Genomic DNA, 22,743 nt, shown 5'->3' on the forward strand with positions numbered 1-22,743 from the left:
CTCTCGCTCGAATTGTAGCAGTGAACTAACAACATTATCAACACCTGCACCTTCCCAGCAGCGTCTTCCAGGACTCCAGCGGGACGGTGTCTGCCCAGACGCATTCTCCTTGGGCCCCAGCCCGCGCTTGCGCTCACTTGTAGACGCTCCCGGGCTGGTTGTCTGCGCCTAGCTGGCCCGCAGCGTCGGGGCAGTTTGGAGCCCTGCAGTACTCAGGCACAGCTATCCAACCCCGTCGAGTCCTGCCCAGTCAGCGACAGCACCGCGACCCACTTCAGCCAGGACGGAACCCCGCCCCGCCCGCGTGCCATCAGCCGGCCTCACGTCAGCCCACGGGGGAGGGAGTGGGATGTCTCAGCCCGTGACTGAGAAGCGCATCGGTACAAGATGTTCCTCGTGCTCCCTCAACTACGTCCCTATCACGCGAAGGGAGAGCGACTACATCCGCGCAAAGCCAGCCCCTCACCACTTGCATAGGCAAGAGTAGGGCAGGGGTGTTCCTGAGCCTGCGCCAAGTCCTATAGCTACACCCGGGAGATGTACTGCTACAGCTTGAATAGTCGCCCTGGACCGTGGCAAAAGACAAGCTGAAGGCTTAGCCTCATAAAAGTTAGAAGCCCCACGTCTCTGCGAGCGAAAAAACGAGACAGCAGCGAGCCTCACAAGCATTGAAATAGACTGGCCGAGGCTCCACCCCCCAGCTCCGCCTCTTAGCTCCCATTGGTCAATGAGCCCGCCTGGTAGCCCCGCGATTGGCCAGACGGGCTGACGGCTGCGTCCAATGGACGGCGGCGCCGGCTTTCCCGCGGCCATTCGCTATTCGAGTCGGTGCTGGCGACAGGCGGCTGTTAAGAGCGTAACGGACGCCGGTCTTTGACAGGATGATGGCGGCCCTAGCGGCCGGAGGCTACGCACGGAGCGATACCATAGAGAAGCTGCCCTCCGTTATGGCGGGAGTTCCGGCGCGGAGAAACCAGTCCTCCCCGCCTCCTGCCCCGCCGCTCTGCCTCCGGCGGCGGACGCGACTCGCGGCGGCTCCTGAGGACACAGTGCAGAACCGGGTGAGAGTCCGCTCGCCCTGTCCACCCTGCTCCGGGCTTCTCTGCCACCTCGGTCCCGCCTGAGGGCCTCGGCCCCTCCCATGGCCCTCTAACGCGTTGCTGCAGGCTGCCTTCCCTGGCCGGCCCGTCCGGAAGGCCCGCCCCCTTAGCAAAGGCTCCTCCCACTTTCCTGCTGGCTTCGGCGTTGGTTGCCGCCCATCTTTCTGGCTCCATCCAGTGCTGGCACATTGCGTTGTTTTAGTTCCAACTCTTGGGAAATTACTTGTGTTTACGAATCTTCCCTAGTCTCACTTTCCCGTTCTGTAACCTAAGACACTTATCTATTCCATTCCAATGCTTTCTTGTTTTTCTTTCTTTTTTTATGGAGTAGGGCTGGGTGGGCCGTGCCCACCAGGTCTCTGTTATGTAGCTCTGGCTAGCCACAGCAGCAACAAGAGTGCCAAACCCAGGTATGAGGAAGAGGGCGGCTGTGGCTCTTGACCTGCCTCCTCCATGGCGCCCCATATTTTGTTGACATCATTCGCCTGGGTCTTTAAGTCTCTACTTGCTTCCCTTACTTGCTTAACATTTCTGATCTACTTTTTTTTCTCAGCTCCTGATTTTTTTCCTTTTCTTTAACTAGAAGGGATTCTTACTCTGTATTTACAGCTCACAATTATGGAGAATGAGAGTAATGATCTGTAAAATCTCAATAGTGCTCCCTGGGGAGGAGGATGTAGAACAGTTACAAAATTTTTTTTTTTTTTCCGAGACAGGTTTCTCTGTGTAACAGTCCTAGCTGTCCTGGAACTCCCTTTGTAGACCAGGCTGGCCTCTGCCTCCCAAGTGCTAGGATTAAAGGCGTGTGCCACCTGCCCCTGGCCAGTTCCACAAATGTTGAGACACAGAAATGACTTTAGGTAGAAGGAATGCTATTAGCAAAACATTTTTAAAATGATTTTTATTTATTTTACATGCACTGGTGTTTTGCCTGCATGTATATGTTTGTGGTGAGGGTTCCAGACCCCTTGGAACTAGAGTGACAGACAGTTGTGAGCTGCCGTGTGGGTGCTGGGAATTGAACCTGGGTCCTCTGCAAGAGCAGCCAATGCTCTTATTCTGGGAGCCATCTTTCCAGCCCCTGCCAGACATTTTTTATATTATACTTTTTTATTGGGGGAGATGGATTTTGTACCTTGGTGCAGGTGTAAATGTCTGAGGTCAACTTTTGAGATTAGACTCTCCTTGTGTGGGTTTTGGGGATTTGAACTCAAGTTGTCAGCTTTGGTCCCAAGAACATTTTTTACCTGCTGAGTCATTTACTGCTCTAGAGGTGGGACCTGGGAGAATGGAGCCAATAAATGAGTCAGACTAAAGTCTCGTGCAATAGCCAGCTTTATTCAGAACCTAAGACAGTTTGCACTCCGAGGGTTAAGAGGAGTCACTTAAGTAAAGTGTGCAGTCACAAGGCCAGGCTGCACGTGGCAAAAACATGTTTCTCCACAGAGGCACGTGAACAACAGCTGAAGTCAACTCACTCCTGTCCGCTATACCTGGGAGGGGTGCAAAGCATCATCAAAGAACAATTCCGTGTTTTTGAAGAAACTGGGGTCATAAGACTCTTGTCTTGGTTTCTTGGAATTTTCTCACAAACACTCAGAATTCCGCCTCACATATGACTATTCTTGCTTCCTGTTCTGACACTGAGCCACCTCTCTGACCCCAAGGCGATAGTTTATTGTTTCTTTTTTTGTTTTTTTGTTTTTTTTTTTTTTTCTTTTTCGAGACAGGGTTTCTCTGCGTAGCTTTGCGCCTTTCCTGGAACTCACTTGGTAGCCCAGGCTGGCCTCGAACTCACAGAGATCCACCTGGCTCTGCCTCCCGAGTGCTGGGATTAAAGGCGTGCGCCACCACCGCCCGGCTTATTGTTTCTTTTTTTAAAGGTTTATTTATTTTTATTTTTGTGGGGGCGGTTTCTACCTACATTTATGTATGTGCACCCTGTGGGCGCTGGGTCATCTGGAGCTGGAGTTACAGATGGTTGTGGGTCCTTTGGGAGAGCAACAAGTGCACTCCTAACTGCTAGCCAGCTTTCCACTCCACCAGCAACACTAAGAGTGGCTCTCAAGGCCGGCTGCAGCGGTGGTGGCACGCCTTACACGCCTTTAATCCCAGCACTCGGGAGGCAGAGCCATGCGATCTCAGTGAGTTCAAGGCTAGCCTGGGCTACAGAGTGAGTTCCAGAACAGACTCCAAAGCTACACAGAGAAACCCTGTCTCAAAAAAAAAAAAAAAAAAAAAGAGAAAAAGACAAACAAAAAGAGTGGTTCTCCAGTCATTGCCTGGGCACATACATCTTTTTATAAAATGGAGACTATGGGATTGAAGGGAGGTGAAATTGTGACTGTGCCCTTCTTGGCACACGCAGTGTCCAGATAAAGGATGTATTCATGGCAGCTGCTGGTGCTTTTTTTCCTCTCTGGTGAGTTTTTGATGCCTTAGAGAATGTGTCCCCTCCACCCAGACTGCTGGATTCTAGGCAAGTGACCATTGCCCACAAGGTCTTTCTGTTACGTAGCTAGCTCTGCCTATCCTGGAACTTATTACGTAGACCAGGCTGGCCTTGAATGCACAGAGATCCACTTGCCTCTATCCCTCAAGTGCTAGGATTTAAGGCATGAGCCACTACGCCTGACCCTTGTTCACCATAGTGACTGTACCTTCTTTTTTTTGGTTTTTCAAGACAGGATTTTTCTGTATAGCTCTGGCTGTCCTGGAACTCACTCTGTAGACCAGGCTGGCCTCAAACTCAGAGATCTACCTGCTTCTGCCTCCTGAGGACTGGGATTAAAGGTGTGCACCATTACCACCTGTCTGGCTGTACCTTCCTTCTATGTCCTCCCTCTCACTGAGGTCTAGCCGTACTGGCCTGCTTTCTGTTTTCCTGAAGTTGCAAGTTCTATTCTGCCTCTTGGACTTTGCATTTGATGTTTGTGCGCCTGGGTGTTTGGCTGTAGTCTCTCTCTCTCTGGCTCCTTCCCATTCTTCAAGTCTCAGCCTGAATATTCCTGTCCAGAGCGGTATTCTGGAATCCCAGTCTAGAGTCACCCACTTTAACTCTCCCTCGGGGCCCTTACATCTCCCGAACGTGCCTGTGTGTTCTTAAGCTGCATGGAGGAGAGTGACAAAGCGCACACAGAAAGGAGCACAGTAAGGGGGTCTGGCCCAGCCTCCTTGAGGGGTACCTGTGAAATTCTGTGGGCACACATATCTGAAGCCTCAGAACACCTGGTAGGCACATTGCAGGTACTCTACTAAATACTCTTGTTATTGTGTTTGGGGTGATGTTATTTATTTTTTCTCATTTGATAGCACATCCCAGACAGAGATCACCTGGCTTACAAAAGCTGTACTCTAAAATGTCCAGTTACACTAAAGCCCTATAAAACTAATGAGCGTGTGAGACCCTTGAGTGCCGTTGCTGGACTGACTGCCAGAATCCTGGCAGTGGCTCCTCTTCCTGGGTGGCTGCTCTGGGGCTCTGTTTGCTCCGGATGACAGTGAGTGTATCATAAGCTTGTCGTGTGTGTTGAGGAGCTCTCCTTAGAGGTGTGAGAATAGTGCCTGATTGTGAGGAGAACTCAGGAAATGTTAGCCCATACACCCCGTGTTTGTTTTTCAATTCTGAGGCCATGGCTGGGCTTGAGAGTGGGTTACTCTACTGTAATTAGAAACTAGTGTATTTAGAATATGAAAGTACCACAGTTCTCTTAGTCTGTAGTTTCTTTTTGATTGTTTTAGCAACCAGGATGGAATTCTGGCACATGTCATTTTTGAGATTAAAAAAATTCTTTTTCCTGGGCATGGTAGCATGTTTCTTTAAATCTCAGCACTCAGGAGGCAGAGGCAGGTGGATCTCTGTGAGCTTCAGGCCAGCCTGGTCTTCAGAGTTATTTCCTGGCCAGCCAGGGCTACACAAATAGACCCTGTCTCAAAAAAATAACATAATTTTTTTTTTCAGTCTGGGCTCAAACCCAGTGCCTTATATTTGCTAGGCAAGCGTTCTGTTATTGGGCTCGATCTTCAACCTGTTGAAATGGTGTTTTTAGTGTGACTTGTTTCTCTACTTGTGGAAAGCTCTAGACTGAATTTGATGAGGGGACACTATCTGCTTTTGCTCAGTGCTCTGTCCACCCTGTGTGGCCTGAAGATCTGGCATCGGAACCAGAGCACCTTGGTTGGCACTCGCCCGCTGCAGGAGCTTGCGGCTTGTCTGTAAACAAGGGTGCTTGTGATCTTCTTCCTTACGGATTGCCAGGCCTTAAGTCTTTCATCCATGATCACCCTTGACACTTACCAGAGGTCACGTTGTCTCCCTCCCTACAGGCCCGGTTCCTTCCCTGCTAGTCTTGTTTCTCTTGCAGCAGGCAAGGGAGTGCTGGTTGCTGGTAGCCAGCATGACTTCAGACGCCCAGGAGTGTGTGTGGAGCGCCCTTAGACTCCTGACTGAGGCAGCTGTGCCAGGCGGGGCCCACTAGAGCTTTTCTGACAGCCCTTTTATTTGCAGGTGACACTTGAGAAGGTGCTTGGCATCACAGCCCAGAACAGCAGTGGGCTAACCTGTGACCCTGGCACGGGCCATGTAGCCTACCTGGCAGGGTAAGCATATGGGTGGGCTTCAGCAGTTGGTCGCTGGTTAGGAATTTGGAATTGAAATCATTGCATCTTTCTGGGCCTTGACTTCCCATCTGTAGAATATAGATAATGCTTCTCCCTCTGAGGGCTGTGGCAAGGTCTCCATCCTCTCCACAAGCCCATCAGTGTCTAGAACAGTAGTACCTGGCAAGTCAGTGCTTGGAAAACCTTTTAATCACGACTACAAACGTGAAGGTGGTAGCAATTATAGGAAACTCCAGTGGATGAAACCCAAATTCATGTCCAGCTCTTCTACATATGCCCTACTTAGAACCTCTGCTTCTACCTAGTAACACTCTACTCCACTGTGGTAGCTGAGAGAACTGAAGGAGATTGGATTTTGTCCAGAAATACTGATCTAGCTTGGCCCTGCTTAGGCAGTGAAAGAGCTTTCTCTCCCACCCCCCAAGCAAGATAGGGCTGAGTAGACTCATAGTAACAAGCAGTATCTATTAATGAGACCTTGGGAAACAGTCCAGGATGGAGGACATGCTGGACTCCTAAATCCAGCCGGGGTACATTCACATCCGCACTCCATTTCTGACCTTCTGGGTGGCTGTGCAAAGGACTTGCCCTCTTTGGGCTTCATTCTTCTATGTCAGATCTGAAGAACCCTTGGCCTAGCCAGGCAACTGTGAAGACCTGAGGCTATTATAGCCGTAAAGTCTATAAAGTGTAAGCCTAGGGCCTGCCAGAATAGTCCCACAAAGGAAGTGCCTGTTTCTGTTTAAGACTGCATTAGTAATGACAGGTGCCCAAGACTTCTCAGCCTTACCATCTGGAGGAAGGGGGAACCTGAAAGAGGATCTTCTGCCTAGAGGGAGCCTTATAAAAGCTGGAGAAGTAATCCGGGGTAGAGTGCTTGCCTGGCATATTTAAGTCCCTGGGTTCCATCCCAGCACCACCAAAAACAAAAGCTCCTTGGCACAGGAGCCTGAGGCAGGAGGAGTTCAAAGCCAGCCTAGGCTGCATAATGAGACAAGGAAACAGAAAGAAAAGGAGCCATGTTAATACACGAGCTTTCCCTTGGCGAGGGAATCATCCCTGGACCCAGTGCTTCTCCCAACCCCCCAGCTGAGACATGTTTTCCTCTTTTCCCCAGCTGTGTGGTGGTGATCTTGAACCCCAAAGAGAACAAGCAGCAGCATATCTTTAACACTACCAGGTAGGCTGGGCCTGGGGTGGGGCTGGGGGACCAGGGTGCTGTCCCAAATCCTTCCCCACAGAGCCTGGAGATACTCATGGGTGGTGACTCATTTACTCTGCAGTGTTCACAGGACCTGCTTTGTACTATTTCCAGGTATTGGCAACCTAGCAATGAGCAGAGACAAGAATCTACCCTCTAGAACTGAAATAAAGGAGGAACTAACGTTATACAATCTGGACGTGGCCTTGCTTCTAAACGGCATGCCAGCTAGTCTGGCCTTCAGTCCCTGTTCAGGATAGTTCAGAGTAAACGAGACAGAAGCTGGAGAGACAGCCCCGTCTGTGAAATGCTTGCTATGCATGCATGCATGAGGACCCAAATCCAGTCCCCAGGACCCACAGGAAAAGTTAGGTGTGGCACTTGGGAGGTAGAGGCAGGCAGAGCTCTGAGTTCAAGGCCAGCCTGGTCTACAGAACAAGTTCCAGAACAGCCAGGGCTACCCAGAGAAACCCTGTCTCAAAACCCTACCCCTACCCCCCAAAAAAGTTAGGTGTGGTGACATGGGCTTATATTTCCAGTGTTGGGAAGGTAGAGATGGGGATCCCTGTGGGCTCACTGGGCAGCTAATCTGTTCTAACTGGTGAGCCCTACGTCCCATCAAGAAATCCTGTCTCAAGGAAATAAGGTAGAGAGCTCCAGAGGAGCCACACCCCTGAAAGTTGACCTCTGGCCTCCACGTGCATATGTGCGCACATGGAGTATCAGAAGCATTTCAGGTGTCAGGGTTTCCAGGCATTCAATAAGCTGTATCTGTGTCATACCGCGTCCTCCCATGAGCACCACTTCGCTAGTTAGTCCAAGTCTGTACTGGGTCCTGCGTCCGAGTTTCAGGGTCATGTTCAGGTGGGGAGGAAGAAAGCAGACTCTCCATCCTGGCCCTGCAGGGTTTGGTGCTGAGGGAGGAAGAGCCCTTTGCTCTTGTTCTGTTTCCCTGAGTGCCATGCTGAGCACACAAGCTACGCTGGCTGTGTAGGAGCTGCTGGCCTCATTCCTCCAAGCCTTTCTCCAGCCTTGGGGACCAGGAGTGGGCAGAATGCTGAGAGCAGAGTCACCCGTGGTGGAACCAGTGATGACTCTTTCCTTGTCCCTAGGAAGTCCCTGAGTGCTCTGGCCTTCTCCCCAGATGGGAAGTACATAGTGACAGGAGAGGTAAGCCTTGCCTGAGCAGGGGAAGGTCTTGGAGCTGTCTCTTCTGCTTCCACAGGCCTGGGAATCCCTTATTGGCTCCTGGTTTCAGAAAAGGCCTGTGGCAAATACGGGAGGTGGCTTTGGGGAACAAGTTGTAGCAATGTCACCTTCAGCTTAAAAAGCCCCTCTAACCCTGCCTGGCACACCGTTCAGCAGTAATAATACCTTACCCTTCCACCCTACCACCCAGAACGGGCACAGGCCAGCTGTACGCATCTGGGATGTGGAAGAAAAAGCTCAGGTGGCAGAGATGCTGGGCCACAAGTATGGTGTGGCCTGTGTGGCCTTCTCACCCAATATGAAGCACATCGTGTCCATGGGCTACCAACATGACATGGTCCTCAATGTCTGGGACTGGAAGGTGAGAACCCAGTGGTCCCGTGGGCATATGGGTAGGCAGGGAGTCGCCAGCACCCTTAATCTGCACCCGCTCTTTCAGAAAGACATTGTGGTGGCCTCCAACAAGGTGTCCTGTAGAGTCATCGCCCTCTCCTTCTCTGAGGACAGCAGCTATTTTGTCACCGTTGGCAATCGGCATGTGAGGTTTTGGTTCTTAGAAGTCTCCACGGAAGCAAAGGTAAGTTTTTGTCCCCATCCAGTCAGGTCTTGGAGAGTCAATCACAGCAGCAGCATAGGCTCCTATGTCTACCTAGGATGTGGAAGTAGTGGTCTCACAGGTCATCAGGCTTCTCAGGGTCCAGATGCTGACTAGTAAGCCCTGCTGGACTGTGCCCCAGGCCAGAGCTCACCATTGGACCACTGCCTCTTGGCCTCTCTGCCCAAGTGTGGGTTCTGTTCTTCTCCTCCACATGGAGGACTTCTTAAAAGTCCTCCTGTCAGCCAGGCAGTGCACGCCCTTAATCCCAGCACTCAGAAGGCAGAGGCAGGTGGATCTCTGTGAGTTTGAGGCCAGCCTGGTCTACAAAGTGAGTTTCAGGACAGCCAGGGCTGCACAGAGAAACCGTCTTGAAACACCAAACAAACAAACAAGGCCTCCTGTCTAGCTGTGTCAGTAAGGGCCCACTGAGCACAGCTGAGCACTGGGCAAGGCGGCGGGTAGTCTCTAACATGTCCTTCTGTGCTTCCAGGTGACTGGCACAGTGCCCCTGGTAGGGCGCTCAGGCATCCTGGGTGAGCTGCACAACAACATCTTCTGTGGTGTGGCCTGCGGCCGGGGCCGGATGGCGGGCAATACCTTCTGTGTGTCCTACTCTGGCCTCCTCTGCCAGTTCAATGAGAAGAGGATGCTGGACAAGTGGATCAACCTGAAGGTACCCGCCTCTCTGCCAGCAGTCAGCTGGGGACTACTCTGTCCTAGTGTATCCAGGGGTGCTCCATGTGCACTGCACCTGCTGGTTCTTTCGGGAGGGACTGAGGTGTTCGTGTTTTCTCATAGACAGGGTCTCCCCTTCCTTGTGAAGTTGAGTCTGTCCTCAGACTCATGGTCCTCTTGCCTCCGCCTCCTGAGGGCTGGCATAGCAGGTATGCATCCCCATGCCTGGCATCAAGTTAGTGACTGACTACACAGGTTCCATGTGAGCCAGGAGGTGCTGACGCACACCTTTAATCCCAGCACTTGGGAGGCAGGGGCAGATGGATCTCTGCTGATTCAGGCCAGCTTGGTCTACAGAGTGAGTTCCAGAACAGCCAGGGCTATATGGAGAAACCTTGTCTTGAAAAACAAACAAACAAAAAAATTAAATGGAAATACCTTCCTCAAAGTTGACAAGGAAGTCACATGAGATAATATGCAGGAGACTTTTTTTTTTTTTTTTTTTTTTTTAATATCTTGAGCCTACTGTTTTTCCTGTCAAAAAAAGAAAAGACTCTGTGCCAGGTGGTGGTGGCGGCGGCGGCAGCAGTGCCGGCGCACACCTTTAATCCCAGCACTTGGGAGGCAGAGCCAGGCGGATCTCTGTGAGTTCGAGGCCAGCCTGGGCTACAGAGCGAGATCCAGGACAGGCACCAAAACTACACAGAGAAACCCTGTCTCGAAAAACCAAAAAAAAAAAAAAAAAAAAAAAGACTCTGCAAAATAAAATTTTAGACTAAAGGTCAATGTTTTAATAAGTTGCAGAGTTTTGTTTTTTTGGTCCTAGTGCCTGAGTTTGAGTCCACAAGATCACCCTGCTCCAAGCGTAGTCACCCATTGGCAATGGGTGGGATAGAGGGGCTTTTTGCTCCTTTTCCCAGCTGGCCTCTGTGACTGCGCCCAGAACTTGCCTTCAGGACTTAGAGCATGTGGAAGAGTTCCACATTTTGTCTGTTTTCTAGGAACTTAAGTGTCGCTTAAAAAAAAGATTATTTTATTTTCACTTGTGTGTATATATGTTTGTGTAAGTGAGTGCAGGTGCCCACAGAAGCCAGAAGAGGGCGTCATGTTCCCTGGAGCTCAAGTTACAGACAGATAAGAACTGACCAGTGTTGGTTCTGGGACCCGAACTCTCCTCTTATGTCACCACTCTAGAGGTGGTGGGAGCTGGGAGAATGGAGCTGATGAATGAGGTGGACTAAAGCCTCATCCATTAGCCAGCTTTGTTCAGAGCATCAGACAGTTTATACTCTGAGGGTTAAGCAAGATCACCTGAGCAAAGTGTACAATCACAAGGGCAAACCTCGGGTGACAGAAACATGTTTTTTCAGAGCCATAGAAACTAGTAACAGTAGTTTTTCCAGAAGCATATAAGCCAGTAACAGTAGCCAACTGTAATGAATAACCTGAGGTCAACTCACTCCTGTCTGCTACACCTGGGAGGGGCCCCGCAAAGGCATCATCCAAGAACAGTTCCATGTTTTTGTTTGGTTGGTTCTGGATTTTGGTTTTTTGAGACAGGCTTTCTCTGTGTAGCCCTGGCTGTCCTGGAACTTGCTCTGTAGACCAGGCTGGCACAGAGATCCACCTGTCTCTGCATCTCGAGTGCTAGGATTAAAGGCGGGTACCACCAACTCTTGGCTTAAATCCATGTTTTTGAAGAAACAGATCACAAGACTCTTGTCTTGGTTTCTTGGAGTTTTCTCTCAAGTGCTCAGAAGTCTCCACACACAGCTCCATTCTTGGACTGTGTTCCGACAGTCCTCTAAAAGAGCACTCTAAAAGAGCACTCTTAGCCACTGAGCCATCTCTCTAGCCCCTCAACATCATTTAAAACAAAATATGTGTTTATTTTTAATTGTTACAATGTTACAGTGGTGAGTGTGAGCGTAGGATGGCTGTGTCTGCACACAGAAGCACAGGTGCTCCTGGAGGCCAGAAGATGGCGTAGGATCCAGTGGCCCTGGAATTGCAGGGGTGGAGAGTGGCCTCATGGAGCTCCAGGAGCTCCCAGTCCTCTTTAGAGCAGGAAGCACTTGTAACTGATGCGCCATCTCTTCAATCTTTCTAGAACTTCAGCAACTTTAAAGCGAGTTAAAAGCTATTTTGTTTGTTTTTATTTAGACAAGGTCTCATTATGTAGACCAGGCTGGCCTCAAACTTGTGATCCTTTGACTTCAATGTTTGTAGTCACACACCACCACTGCTGGTGCAAGGAAACACTTCTGCTTTGTAAAGTGTGGTGTTGCACTTGGTCCTCGAACTTGGAAGGCTGAGGCCAGAGGATTGCCAAAACTTCCAGTTTAGCCCCATAGTGAGACCCCGGTCTCGGAGAGGAGGGGAGGGGAGGGGAGAGGAGAGAAGAGACCAAATGACTCATAAATTAAATTAAGCCCTATAGAAAACTGGAGTCTGTCTAGAGTTCTGGTCTAAACTTCAGCCCAGTTACTGTCAGTGACCTGCCCAAGTCACTGCTGGAAATGTACTCTTCGGATTTATGAATTTTTATTTTATGTGTATGAGCGTTCTGCCTGCATGTATGCATGTATACCACTTGTGAACCTGCTGCCTGTGGAGGTGAGGCAAGGGCATTGGATCCCCTGGAACTGGAGTTATGGATAGTTATGAGGTACCACGTGGGTGTGAGTTGACCTTGGGTCCTCTTCAAGAACAAGTGCTCTTAACTGCTGAGCCATCTCTGACAAATTTTTTACATACAGTTAAGTTCCTCTGTGAATAGCAGTTCTGCCCCAAGTCCTGCCTCTTGTCTGCATGTTGACACATCTTCAGTGGTGACTGTTGCTATATTCTGATTTCAAAATACTATAAAACACCAAACCCACTTGAGTATGTCCCCTCAGGTCTCCTTGTCTTCCTGCCTGTGTGTCAGTGAGGAACTGATCTTCTGTGGATGCACAGATGGGATAGTCCGCATCTTCCAGGCCCATAGCCTGCAGTACCTCGCCAACCTGCCCAAGCCGCACTACCTGGGAGTAGATGTGGCACAGGGCCTGGACTCCAGGTACTGTCCTGCATGGGGGAGGAAGGGTGTTAGGAGTCTATTCACTGGCGTCCATCCACCTGAGTGTCCACACTGTAAATACCAATGATCACTCTTAGCTCTGAGCAGTAATGGCAGTGGATAAGGCATAAAAGTCCTGTTCTAGAGGTATTTACAAAGCATCTACTCAGTGGCAGCCCAAGGCAGAAAGTAGGAATTCGAGCCAGCAAAATCTCTGTGGCATCCAGGTGTCGTGACACACGCCTTTAATCCCAGCCCTGGGGAGGCAGAGGCAGGAGGATCTCTGAGTTTGAGGCCAGCCTGGTCTACAAAGTGAGTTCTAAAACAGCCAGGGACCCACAGAAAAACCCTGTCTCAAAAAAAAAACAAAGAGAGAGAGAGAGAGAGAGAGAGAGAGAGAGAGAGAAAAGGAGAAGGAGAAGAAGAATAAAAGCAAACAAACAAAAAGGAAATCACTGCCAAGAAAATTTCTGTGCCAAGAAACCTCGGCACAGGGAGGGAGCTCCATGCAAAGTACCCGGATGAGAGAGTGCTGAAAGGAAGCAGTGACTTAGAAGCATGCTGGGCGGGGCTGTGCCCACTGAGTGTCTGGTATGAGAGGCCAGCAGTGTTGACAGCAAGTTAAATGCCATAAAAGGACAGCGCACCGGATGTTGCATGTTGCAGGACTAGCAAAGGGCTGTGAGACTGGGGGGGGGGGGGGGGGGGGGGGGGGGGGGGGGGCTGGAACGCTGATGGAGACCAGCTGGATGAGCCTGTCTCTCTTCTGAGGTTTGAGGCGTGGCCACAGGGGGTTGCAATGATAAGTCCTTGAATGCAGAATCATTTGACTGCCATGTCCAAAGTGGAGGGAAGGGCCAAGCTGTTCCCTTTGTCATAAGTCTCACTTGGGGAAAGTGGCATGGGTATCTAACAATGGGGGGCTTCCTCTTTGTAGATTGTTGGCCCCTAGGCCAGCAGCTTCTCCAAGAGAAAGCTGGAGGGGGTGACACACTCGGTGTGTAAGGAAAGAGAAAGTTGAGCAAGCCACAGATCATGGCATATTACCTAGCTCCCCCAGCTGCTATAACATGCTGTGTGGTCTCAGGTCGTCAGTGTGCCCCTCTGGATCTGCTTCCTCACCTGTGAAACAAAACTGCTTCTCCTGGAAGTGGTGAGAATTGAATAGCACACAGCAAGCACTAAGTGGGCGGTAGCCTCTAGGAGACCCAAGGTCCAGGGACTGCCCTACCTCAGTCCTACCCTGCAGTTGGGGTCAGTTATTAATGAGGCCAGACAGAAGAGAGGAGACCTGAGGAAGATGCTCATTTTCCCTCTGGACAGAAGTGGACAGGATCTTGGGGTGAATAGAGTGAGAATAGAAATGGTAACCAGGCAGTAACTCAGCTGGCCATTGTGGCACACACTGCAGCAGATCTTTGTAAGTTCAAAGCCATCCTGGTCTAAACAGCAAGTTTTAAGCCAGCTATGTAGTAAGATCTTATCTCAAAATAAAAATAAAGCAAGGAACTGGTGAGATGACTCAGTGATTAAGAGCACTGACTGCGGACTGGAGAGATTGCTCAGAAGTTAAGAACACTGGCTGTTCTTCCAGAGGTCCTGAGTTTGATTCCCAGCACCCACGTGGTGGCTCACAACCATCTGTAATGAGATCTGGCACCCTCTTCTGGCCTGCAGGGACACATGCAAACAGAATATGTAATAAATAAATATTTAAAGAAGAAGAGGAGGAGGAGGAGCACTGGCTGCTCTTCCAGAGGACCTGGGTTCTATTCCCAGCACCCACATCAAGGCTTATAATAGTCTAACTCCCAAAGGATCTGGTACCCTCTTCTGGCCTTTATGGGTCCTAAGCATACACATCATGCAGACATGCATTAAGACAAAGCACCCCTGCACATAAAATAAACAACAACAAACCCCCAGGATTTAAAAAAGAGCAACTCGGAATGCCCTCAGAGGACTCTTCCTTTTTAGACTGGATTTTGTTAACCTGTGTCTGTAGAGACTTGAGACACCATTGATGGCTTCTACTTCCTGGCTGTAGTAGTAGCCAACTCTCCCTTGAATTTATCGCGGTTCCCCCCCCCCCACACACACACACAGGGCTTCTCTGCATCTGCATCCCTGGCTATTTTTAAACTCTCTATAGACCAGGCTAGCCTTGACCTTAGAGATCCAATTGCATCTACCTCCTAGTGCTAAGATTAAAGATGTTCACTGCCATACTTGGCTTTGTATTTATTTTCAGTATTCTCATTGGTGTGTAAATTCCAGATGGAAGGTGCTGGTGATTATCTCACCACTGATGACCATCAAGTGTGTGGTTCTTGCACCACCCACAGGGCAAGCCAGTTTTAACCAAATTACAGTAGGTATTACCACTGTCTCATGATCTCCATGAAGCCACATGCTTTTGTAGCTTCTCACAGTCTTATTTTCATTTCTAATGGAGCAATAAATAATACCTATAGTCATTATCATGAAAAAGAATGTGCTCTCGTTGGCCAGACCCAGACACTTTCAGTTGGCAACTTATGTTAGAAGCAAAGCAAAGGAAAAGAGGACAGGGCATGGGAGTAGAATAGAAAGGTGGCCAGCCACAGAGACACAGGAATGGCTTGCTGGCATTGATGGTGACTAACCCATATGGCTTTGGTAGCTTCCTCTTCCACAGAAAAGCAGAAGCAGTCTACCCAGATACAGTAGCACTGACCTTTGACCCCATCCACGAGTGGCTCTCCTGTGTCTATAAGGACCACAGCATCTATATCTGGGATGTCAAGGACATCAATGAAGTCAGCAAAATGTGGTCAGAGCTCTTCCATAGCTCCTTCGTCTGGAATGTGGAGGTGAGACCCTCTTTCTCTCCTCTCTGTCCAGCTGTGTCTCCACTGGGGCTCAGCTCATTATTCCCTAGAGCGTAGAGAACCCATGTAACCGTTGTGTCAAAAGACACAAATTGAGCTGGGTTTGGTACGCACCTGTAATCTCAGTAGAGGGGTTGAGATGTAGAGGCAGGCAGATTAGGAGTTCACGGTCGTCCTTGGCTGTACAGACTATTCAAGGCCAACCTGGGGTACATGAGAACCTATCTCAGAGAAAGAAAAGAAAAACTTGGACAGGATTGATGACCCAAGTGTGCTTTAATCCCAGTGTTCTGAAGGCTGAGGCTGCCAGATCTCTGTGAGTTCAAGGCCAGCCCAGTGTACGTAGCAAGTTCCAGACCAGCCAGGCTGTATGGAAAGTGAGACCCTGTGATAAAGAGAACAAAAGGAAGGAAAAGATGTTCAAAAGCTCAGTTCAGAGACTGAACAGAGCTGACTCAGTGCTTACGAGCACTTGCTGCTCTTGAAGAGAACCTGGGTGTGAGTGGTGGCTCCTAACGGCTGTAACTCCACTTCCAGATCGTCACGTCCTCTCCTGACCTGTGGGCATTGTGGGCATGTGCTGCACATACATACAGGCAAGGCACTCGTGAGCATAAAATAAAAATAAAGTTTTTTAAAGATTAAGAAAAAGATGACTATTACTAGCAGATACTGGGATTCGATGCTCAGATCCATTTCTTATTTTTTTTTAATTTATTAATTTTTATTTTATGTACATTGGTGTTTTGCCTGCAGGTATGTCTGTATGAGGGCATCAGATCCCCTGGAAAAGGAAGTATAGACAGTTGTGAGCTGCCATGTGGGTGCTGGGAATTGAACCTGGGTCCTCTGGAAGAACAGTCTTACTTACTTCAGCCTCTTCAGCCCCTCCATTTCATTTTTTAAGACAATTATGTATACAGTGTTCTGCTTACATGTATGCCTGCATGCCAGAAGAGGGAACCAGATCTCATTACAGATGGTTGTGAGCCACCATGTGGTTGCTGGGAATTGAACTCAGGACCTCTGGAAGAGCAGCCAGTGCTCTTAACTTCTGAGCCATCTCTCCAGCCCCCAGATCCATTTCTTATTGAGGGGTTCACTATGGGATATTCTCATGCTATTGGTTCTCTTTATTAGTTGGCCCACTCACATAAAGAGACTCTTCTTTTTGTGTAACATTTGGTCACTTGATAGACAGACACTTCATGCAGTGATGGCTGGATAATGCTTGATTCTTTCCCTTTACTTCCCATTCCCAAGACAACCAATTGGTTCTCTACCTGCTGAGCATACCTGGTTGTTTCAGTTCATAGCATTATACAACTCATATGTTTTAATATATGCGATATGCTTTTGTCCATCACCTTTAACATGGTTAGAGTTCAACTTGTTCATTTTGGGTCAATGGGAGCTTCTTTACACTGGCTTCTGGGGTTGGAAGGCCCCTGGTAGTCTTTGGTAGCACCTTGCTGGTGGGTACCAAGATACTTCTGCTTCATCTTGTACATTTCTTGTCCCAGGCCTGGACCCAGCCAGTTTTTGAAAACTTCTGTTCATTTTTCAGTGGGAACTGGCATGAGTATTTTTGTTGTTGTTGTTTAGATTTTGCTTTCATTTTTGCTACTGAGGACTGAACCCAGGGCTTTATCTATACTATGTAAGTACCCTACCATCGAGTATATCCCCATTCTGCCAGGTATTAAATCATTAAGGGCACTAAGGTGACTCCTGGTTGTCAAAGGCACAGGAAGTTTTTCCACATCAGATATACCAGAGTTGAAGAGTAGCAGTTATTCAGTTCTGAAAATGGTCACATGTTTTGTTTTCTTTCTATTTTTGTTTCTATCTGGGAAACACACACACACACTCACACACTTTTAGACAGGGTCTCACTGTATGGCCCTAGCTGGCCTTGAACTCAGAGAGGCATCTGCTTCTGCTAGATGAACTCAGAGAGGCATCTCCCAAGTGCTAGCTTACACCATTGCTCCTGGCGTTGTTGTTTGTTTGTTTGTTTTTTGTTTTTGTTTTTGTTTCTGTTTTGAGGCAAGATCTTGTTAAGTAGTCCTCAAAATGTTTTTTCTTTCTTTTTCCTTGTCTACCCCCCACCCTCCCCCACCCCACCCCCACACACCCGCCTCCAAGACAGGGTTTTCCTGTGCATCCCTGGCTGTCCTGGAATTCACTCTGTAAACCAGGCTGGCCTTGAACTCAGAAATCCACCTGCCTCTGCCTCCCGAGTGCTGGAATTAGAGGCATGTGTCATCACTGCCTGGCTGGTTTTTCTTTCTTTCTATTTGAGACAAGGTCCCATGTAGCCCAGGCTAGTTTTGAACTCAGTATGTAGGTAAGTCTGAAATGAACTTCTGATCCTCCTGTCTCAACTCCCAACTGCTGGGATTACAGGCATGGTCCACCACCATCTCAAGCTTTAGCTGAGATTTTTGCCCACATGCAACAGTACATGGTCATCATCCATCATTCCAGCACTGCCTTGTTCTCTGGGACTGCAGGTGTATCCTGAGTTTGAAGATCAGAGAGCCTGCCTGCCATCCGGGTCTTTTCTGACTTGTTCCTCAGACAACACCATCCGCTTCTGGAATATGGGTAGCAGCTCTGACACTCAGTGGCAGAAAAACATCTTCAGTGACGTGAGTTGCTTCATTGTAGTCTGGTTTCTAGGAGCAGGGAAGTCTTCCCTGTGGAACAAGATGTGAAGTTTCCCCAGGGGCAGGAACCAGGAAACGAGATGGGGCACTCTTGTCCCTTCTTGTGTCGCTCTCTTTCTTTCTCCCTCCCTTTCTGTGGTGGTGGCATGGTCAGTCTTCTCTCTTCTCCACCTGACTTCTGCTGTGTGTGTGGTATGTGTGTGTCTGTGTTTGTGGTGTGTGTGTGTGGTGTGTGTGTGTATGTGGGGGGAGGGTGTGTTTGTGGTGTGTGTGTGTGTGTATATGTGTGCGCCTGCATGTGTGCATGTGTGCGTGTGACCACTCCAGGCGGTCCAGCACCTTCACTGAAAATGACCTTGCCTCCAAGTCTTGCGTCACAACTCAAGGAGAGTACAACGGGCAGAGCCAGGCAGAGACTTGCCTCATCTAAGTAGCTGTCACATGGGAAACCTCAGCTGGTGTGCTAGCAGGAGCCCAGGGGAGGCCTGGTGGAGGCTGGGGAGAAACAGTTTGCTGAAGACATTTTGGTCAGTACTGCTAGGTCAGCAAGGGAGCTTTCCTGGGTAGCTGGGAACCGAATCACTCTATGTATTGTACTTTATGTTAAAACACCCTTCTGCTATTGTGGCCCCTCCAAGTCTCGTGAGAGGCAGGCAGTGATTGGATAACTTGAAGTCATATGCAAACACCAGTGCAGGAAGCACCATGAAAGAAAAGGACAGGACGCTACTAACGTGTAACTAGCCCATGCCATCGCAAGAGCCTTCTTCTGGAAGAAGTACTTCCGCCACAGTACAGAGGGACGGGGTAAAGAGAGGAGGGGACAGACTCCACCCCTGGGGAATAACTGTGCAAAGGCCCCGAGGTGACACCAAACTCGGTGACTGGGAAACCCTTCAAAGGTCAGTGTGGCGGCAGTAATGCAGCCTTTAGTGCAGGAGATGCATGGAACTGCTCCTTTGTTACTTTCCCTCCCCAGCCAATAGCTCTGTCTTCTTCAGGAGAGGAAATGCAAAACGGGCCGGGTGTGGCGTCACACACCTGTAATTAGAGGTAGGAGGGTCAGGAGTTTGAGGCCAGCCTGGGCTACATGAGACCCTGTCTTGAAAACAGAGTAACAGCAGGAAAAGAACGCCCTACAACTCTTGTGAGAGTGTGGTTTTCTGATTCATAAAAGGGTTTGTATTTTAGAGGGGCGCAGGCTGGAGAGCCGGCTCAGCGGTTAAGAGCACTGGCTGTCCTTCCAGAGGACCTGGGTTCAATTCCCAGCACCTACATGGTGGCTCCCAACTGCCTGTAACTCCAGTTTCAGGGGATCCGACTCTCCCACACAGACATACATGCAGGCAAAGCACAAATGTGCACGAAATAAAAATAAATAAATGTTTAAAAAGTGGGGGGATTATAGGCTATAGAAATGGCTCAGCAGTTAAGAGCACTTGTTGCTCTTGAAGAGAACCTGGGTCATTTCCCAGCACTCTGTGAGAGTTAACAATTAACTCCAGTTCTAGAAGATCGAGTGACTGATTCTGGACTCCTCGAGCACAGCACATGCATGGGACATGTACATACATGCAGACAGAACACTCATACACATGTTTAAAATAGAAGTCTGGAGGTAGCTTATCCAGCTCCAGGAAGCTCTCAGAGACTCGAGGCCTCCCGTCTCTTTATTCTGTCATGTGAGAAGATAGCTGTCATCCTCAGGAACCATTGGGTCAGTCCCATGCAGCCAGATCCCGGGGGAAAGGCAGCCGATGCGTCCTCACTTGCTCTCCTTCTCAGTGCCCAGAACCTCGTCCGGTTTCAAGGATGGCGGGAATGCAGTGGCTGTTGAGTGGAGAAGCTCCCGCTCCCGGCTTGAGTTGTTCCTCAGGCCCCTGCCATGGGACGCACTGAACTCAGGTGCTGTAAGCTCTGTGCAAGCTGACCTTAGCCTCTCTTCCCACAGACCCTGCTGAAGGTGGTATATGTGGAGAATGACATTCAACACCTGCAGGACATGTCTCACTTCCCAGACCGGGGCAGTGAGAATGGGACACCCATGGATGTGAAAGCTGGGGTCCGAGTCATGCAGGTCAGTCCTGATGGCCAGCACTTGGCTTCAGGAGACCGCAGTGGAAATCTGAGGCAAGTGGCCCTGGTGGTGGCTAGTGTTCACCTCCTGGCCCCAGCTGGGGGTCTCAGGGCACTGGGGAGGAGTCCTGGTCTTGGCACCTCAGCTGCTGGTTGGGAACAGGGACCATGAGTAGTAATCTGGTTACCAGCAGCACCCCAGGTCTTCAACTGGGAGGGGCTCCTGAAGGCCTGAGGTCATAGTGGCTGTCAGGACCTTAGCAGCTGCGTGGAATGGCCTCCTCCCTGGACGGGAGATTCAAGAAACCCTCTCACTGAGGTTGAAGTGTCAGTGGGAGGAGCCAACTGTAGGGGGTGGGTGCACTGAGAGGGCAGGCCCAGGTGGTTTGAGGGTGTGTGTGTGTGTGTGTGTGTGTGTGTGTGTGTGTGTGTGTCCCCCTCGGTCCTCAGAAGAGAATAAGAGCAGGTCATGTGCCCTGGAGCTGAAGTTATAGGTAGTTGTGAGCCACCCACCATAGGTGTTTGGAACCAAACTCAGGTCTTCTGGAAGAGCAGCCAATGCTAACTGCTGAGTCATCTCTCCAGCCCCTGGTGTGGTTTTTTTGAGACAGTCTTATATGGCAATTCTCCTGTTCCCACCCCCTGAGTTCTGGACTACAGGTGTGTTCCACCATGTCCAGATTTGTCTTCATTTTTATTTTATTATTTACTTATTTATTTGTCTCTGGGGGGGGGGGCATGTAGTGTGTGTGGGGTGTGTGTGTGTGTGCATGCCTGTATGGAGGCTAGAGGTCAAGACTGGATGTCTGCCTCTATCACTTGATTGTACTTATTTTTGAGACAGTCTCTCTCTGACCCAGAAGCTCACCAGTTTGGCTAGACTGTCGTCCAGCAAGCCCCGGGGACCCTTGTCACAGCCCTAAGCCCTGCCTGGAGTTAGAGGCACACTCTACGCCGAACTCGGATCCTCTCGCGTACTCAGCGAGTGCTTTACCCGCTGAGCTATCCCCAGCCCTGTTTCATTTTTGAGACAGGGCTCATACTGGAGGCATCCCAGAGTGGCCTAGAGCTTACTGTGTGGCCCTGTCTAGTCTTGAACTTGTGTCAGTCCTCCTGCCTCGGCCTCTAGCATGCTGGGATTGTAGGATAGGCATGAGCAGCCATCGTGCTTAGCTAGTGGGCGCTAGCAGGGCATGAGCTCTGTCCAAGAGACCTGGTGTAAGGTGGTAAGTGGCAGCTATGGCCGTCTGAGTCTTGAAAGAGACAGAGCAAGTGGGAAGAAACTGCAAAGCATGTGCCCATAAAGGGCAGCTAGCTACCACGGGGTACCTAGTGAGCAGCTTCTGTTTGTTTGTTTATTGCATGCATGCGTGTGTGTGCAAGTGCACACATGCATATTACAGTGCAAGTGTGGAAGTCAGAAGAGAACCTTTGAGGGTCAACTCTTTCCAGTGTGGTTCCTCGAGCTTCAGATCACTAGTCTTGGCAGCAAGCACCCTTACCCACCATCTTTTTAGTCCTAGTTTTTCGTTTGTTTCACTTTTTCCTGTGATGTTTAAATACTGACAGTTGTCATATCAGTCACGCATTAAGCAAGGTGCGTATGTCATTGCTCATGGTGACAGCTCTTCCATGAACGGCAAACACGCCCCATGCCTGGGGATGGCTGAGCACTGTGTTTGCCTAGTGAGTTCCTCCCTTGCAGAGCCTGCTGTAGTGAGCCCTGTTTTACTTCTCTTTTATATGCATGGGTTATTGAGATGAGAAAGACCAGAAAAGGATGGGCTGAAATCACACGCTAGACAGTAGAGGAGCTGCGGTGGTAAAATAAGGGAAGTCTACATTTGAGATGGTATGAATGAGGCATGAGCCAGATGTGGTGGAGCACGCCTTTAATCCCCACTCAGGAGGCAGAGGCAGACAGATCTCTGAGTTCGAGGCCAGCCTGGTCTACAGAGAGAGTTCCAGGACAGCCAGGACTACATAGAGAAACCCCATCTTTAAAAAGAAAAGGAAAAAAGAAAAAAGAATGGATAATGAATGAAACATGACGGTGCATGCTCTATCGAAAGAAAACGGAGCGAAGAGCTGGACAGATGGCCAGGGCGCCTACTGTTCTCACAGAGGACCAGAGTTTGGTCTCCAGTAGCAATGTCCAACAACTCATTACTGCCAGACTTTAACTATAGCTCTAGGAGATTTGATGTCCTCTTCTGGCCTCTGCAGACACACACACACACACACACACACACACACACACACACACACACATGCACACACAAAAGATGAAAACATATATTTTTTTAAGAAATAGCACATGCCTTTAATCACAGCAGTTGGAAACAGGGACAGGTAGGTCTCTGTGAGTCTGAGGTCAGCCTGGTCTACATAGCCAGTACCGGGCCAGCTAGGACTAAACACTGAGGACTCCCTCCACTCTCCTACCCCCATCCCAACCCCACCCCCATCTCCACCCTCATCAAAAAAAGGGATAATCTTTTTTCTTAAGAGAATAAAAGGTAAATCCATGAATATGGTCACTGACGTTTGCCCTTCCCCCCAGACTGTCTATATGAAATTTAGCTCTGCAAAAATGTGCAGCAGAGGACTATCCTCAGTCCCTGGGGTTATGTTTGGCTTTTGAACTACAAGGGGTTCATA

General features: G+C 49.5%; 1 protein-coding gene across 3 annotated transcripts in view; it reads left to right on the plus strand.

Moving 5' to 3' along the window:
• The first annotated feature begins 791 nt into the window (after nt 1-791).
• Nucleotides 792-22,743, plus strand: part of Wdr62 (WD repeat domain 62) — a 41,865-nt gene continuing 19,913 nt past the window's right edge. For 2 of the 3 annotated variants that reach the window (XM_037201732.1, XM_028855300.2), the window contains exons 1-11: nt 793-1,061; nt 5,608-5,699; nt 6,838-6,900; nt 8,034-8,091; nt 8,321-8,491; nt 8,570-8,707; nt 9,219-9,401; nt 12,304-12,464; nt 15,127-15,316; nt 17,851-17,988; nt 19,958-20,136. In XM_037201732.1, the coding sequence (XP_037057627.1) occupies nt 882-1,061; nt 5,608-5,699; nt 6,838-6,900; nt 8,034-8,091; nt 8,321-8,491; nt 8,570-8,707; nt 9,219-9,401; nt 12,304-12,464; nt 15,127-15,316; nt 17,851-17,988; nt 19,958-20,136 (1,553 nt within the window). In that variant the 5' untranslated portion in view covers nt 793-881. Of the gene's footprint in view, nt 1,062-5,607; nt 5,700-6,837; nt 6,901-8,033; nt 8,092-8,320; nt 8,492-8,569; nt 8,708-9,218; nt 9,402-12,303; nt 12,465-15,126; nt 15,317-17,850; nt 17,989-19,957; nt 20,137-22,743 lie in introns of all 3 variants that reach the window. The other variant, XM_037201746.1, reaches the window with a different exon arrangement.

Source organism: Peromyscus leucopus, chromosome 1, assembly GCF_004664715.2.
Source record: "Peromyscus leucopus breed LL Stock chromosome 1, UCI_PerLeu_2.1, whole genome shotgun sequence".
NCBI classification, from domain to species: Eukaryota; Metazoa; Chordata; class Mammalia; order Rodentia; family Cricetidae; genus Peromyscus; species Peromyscus leucopus.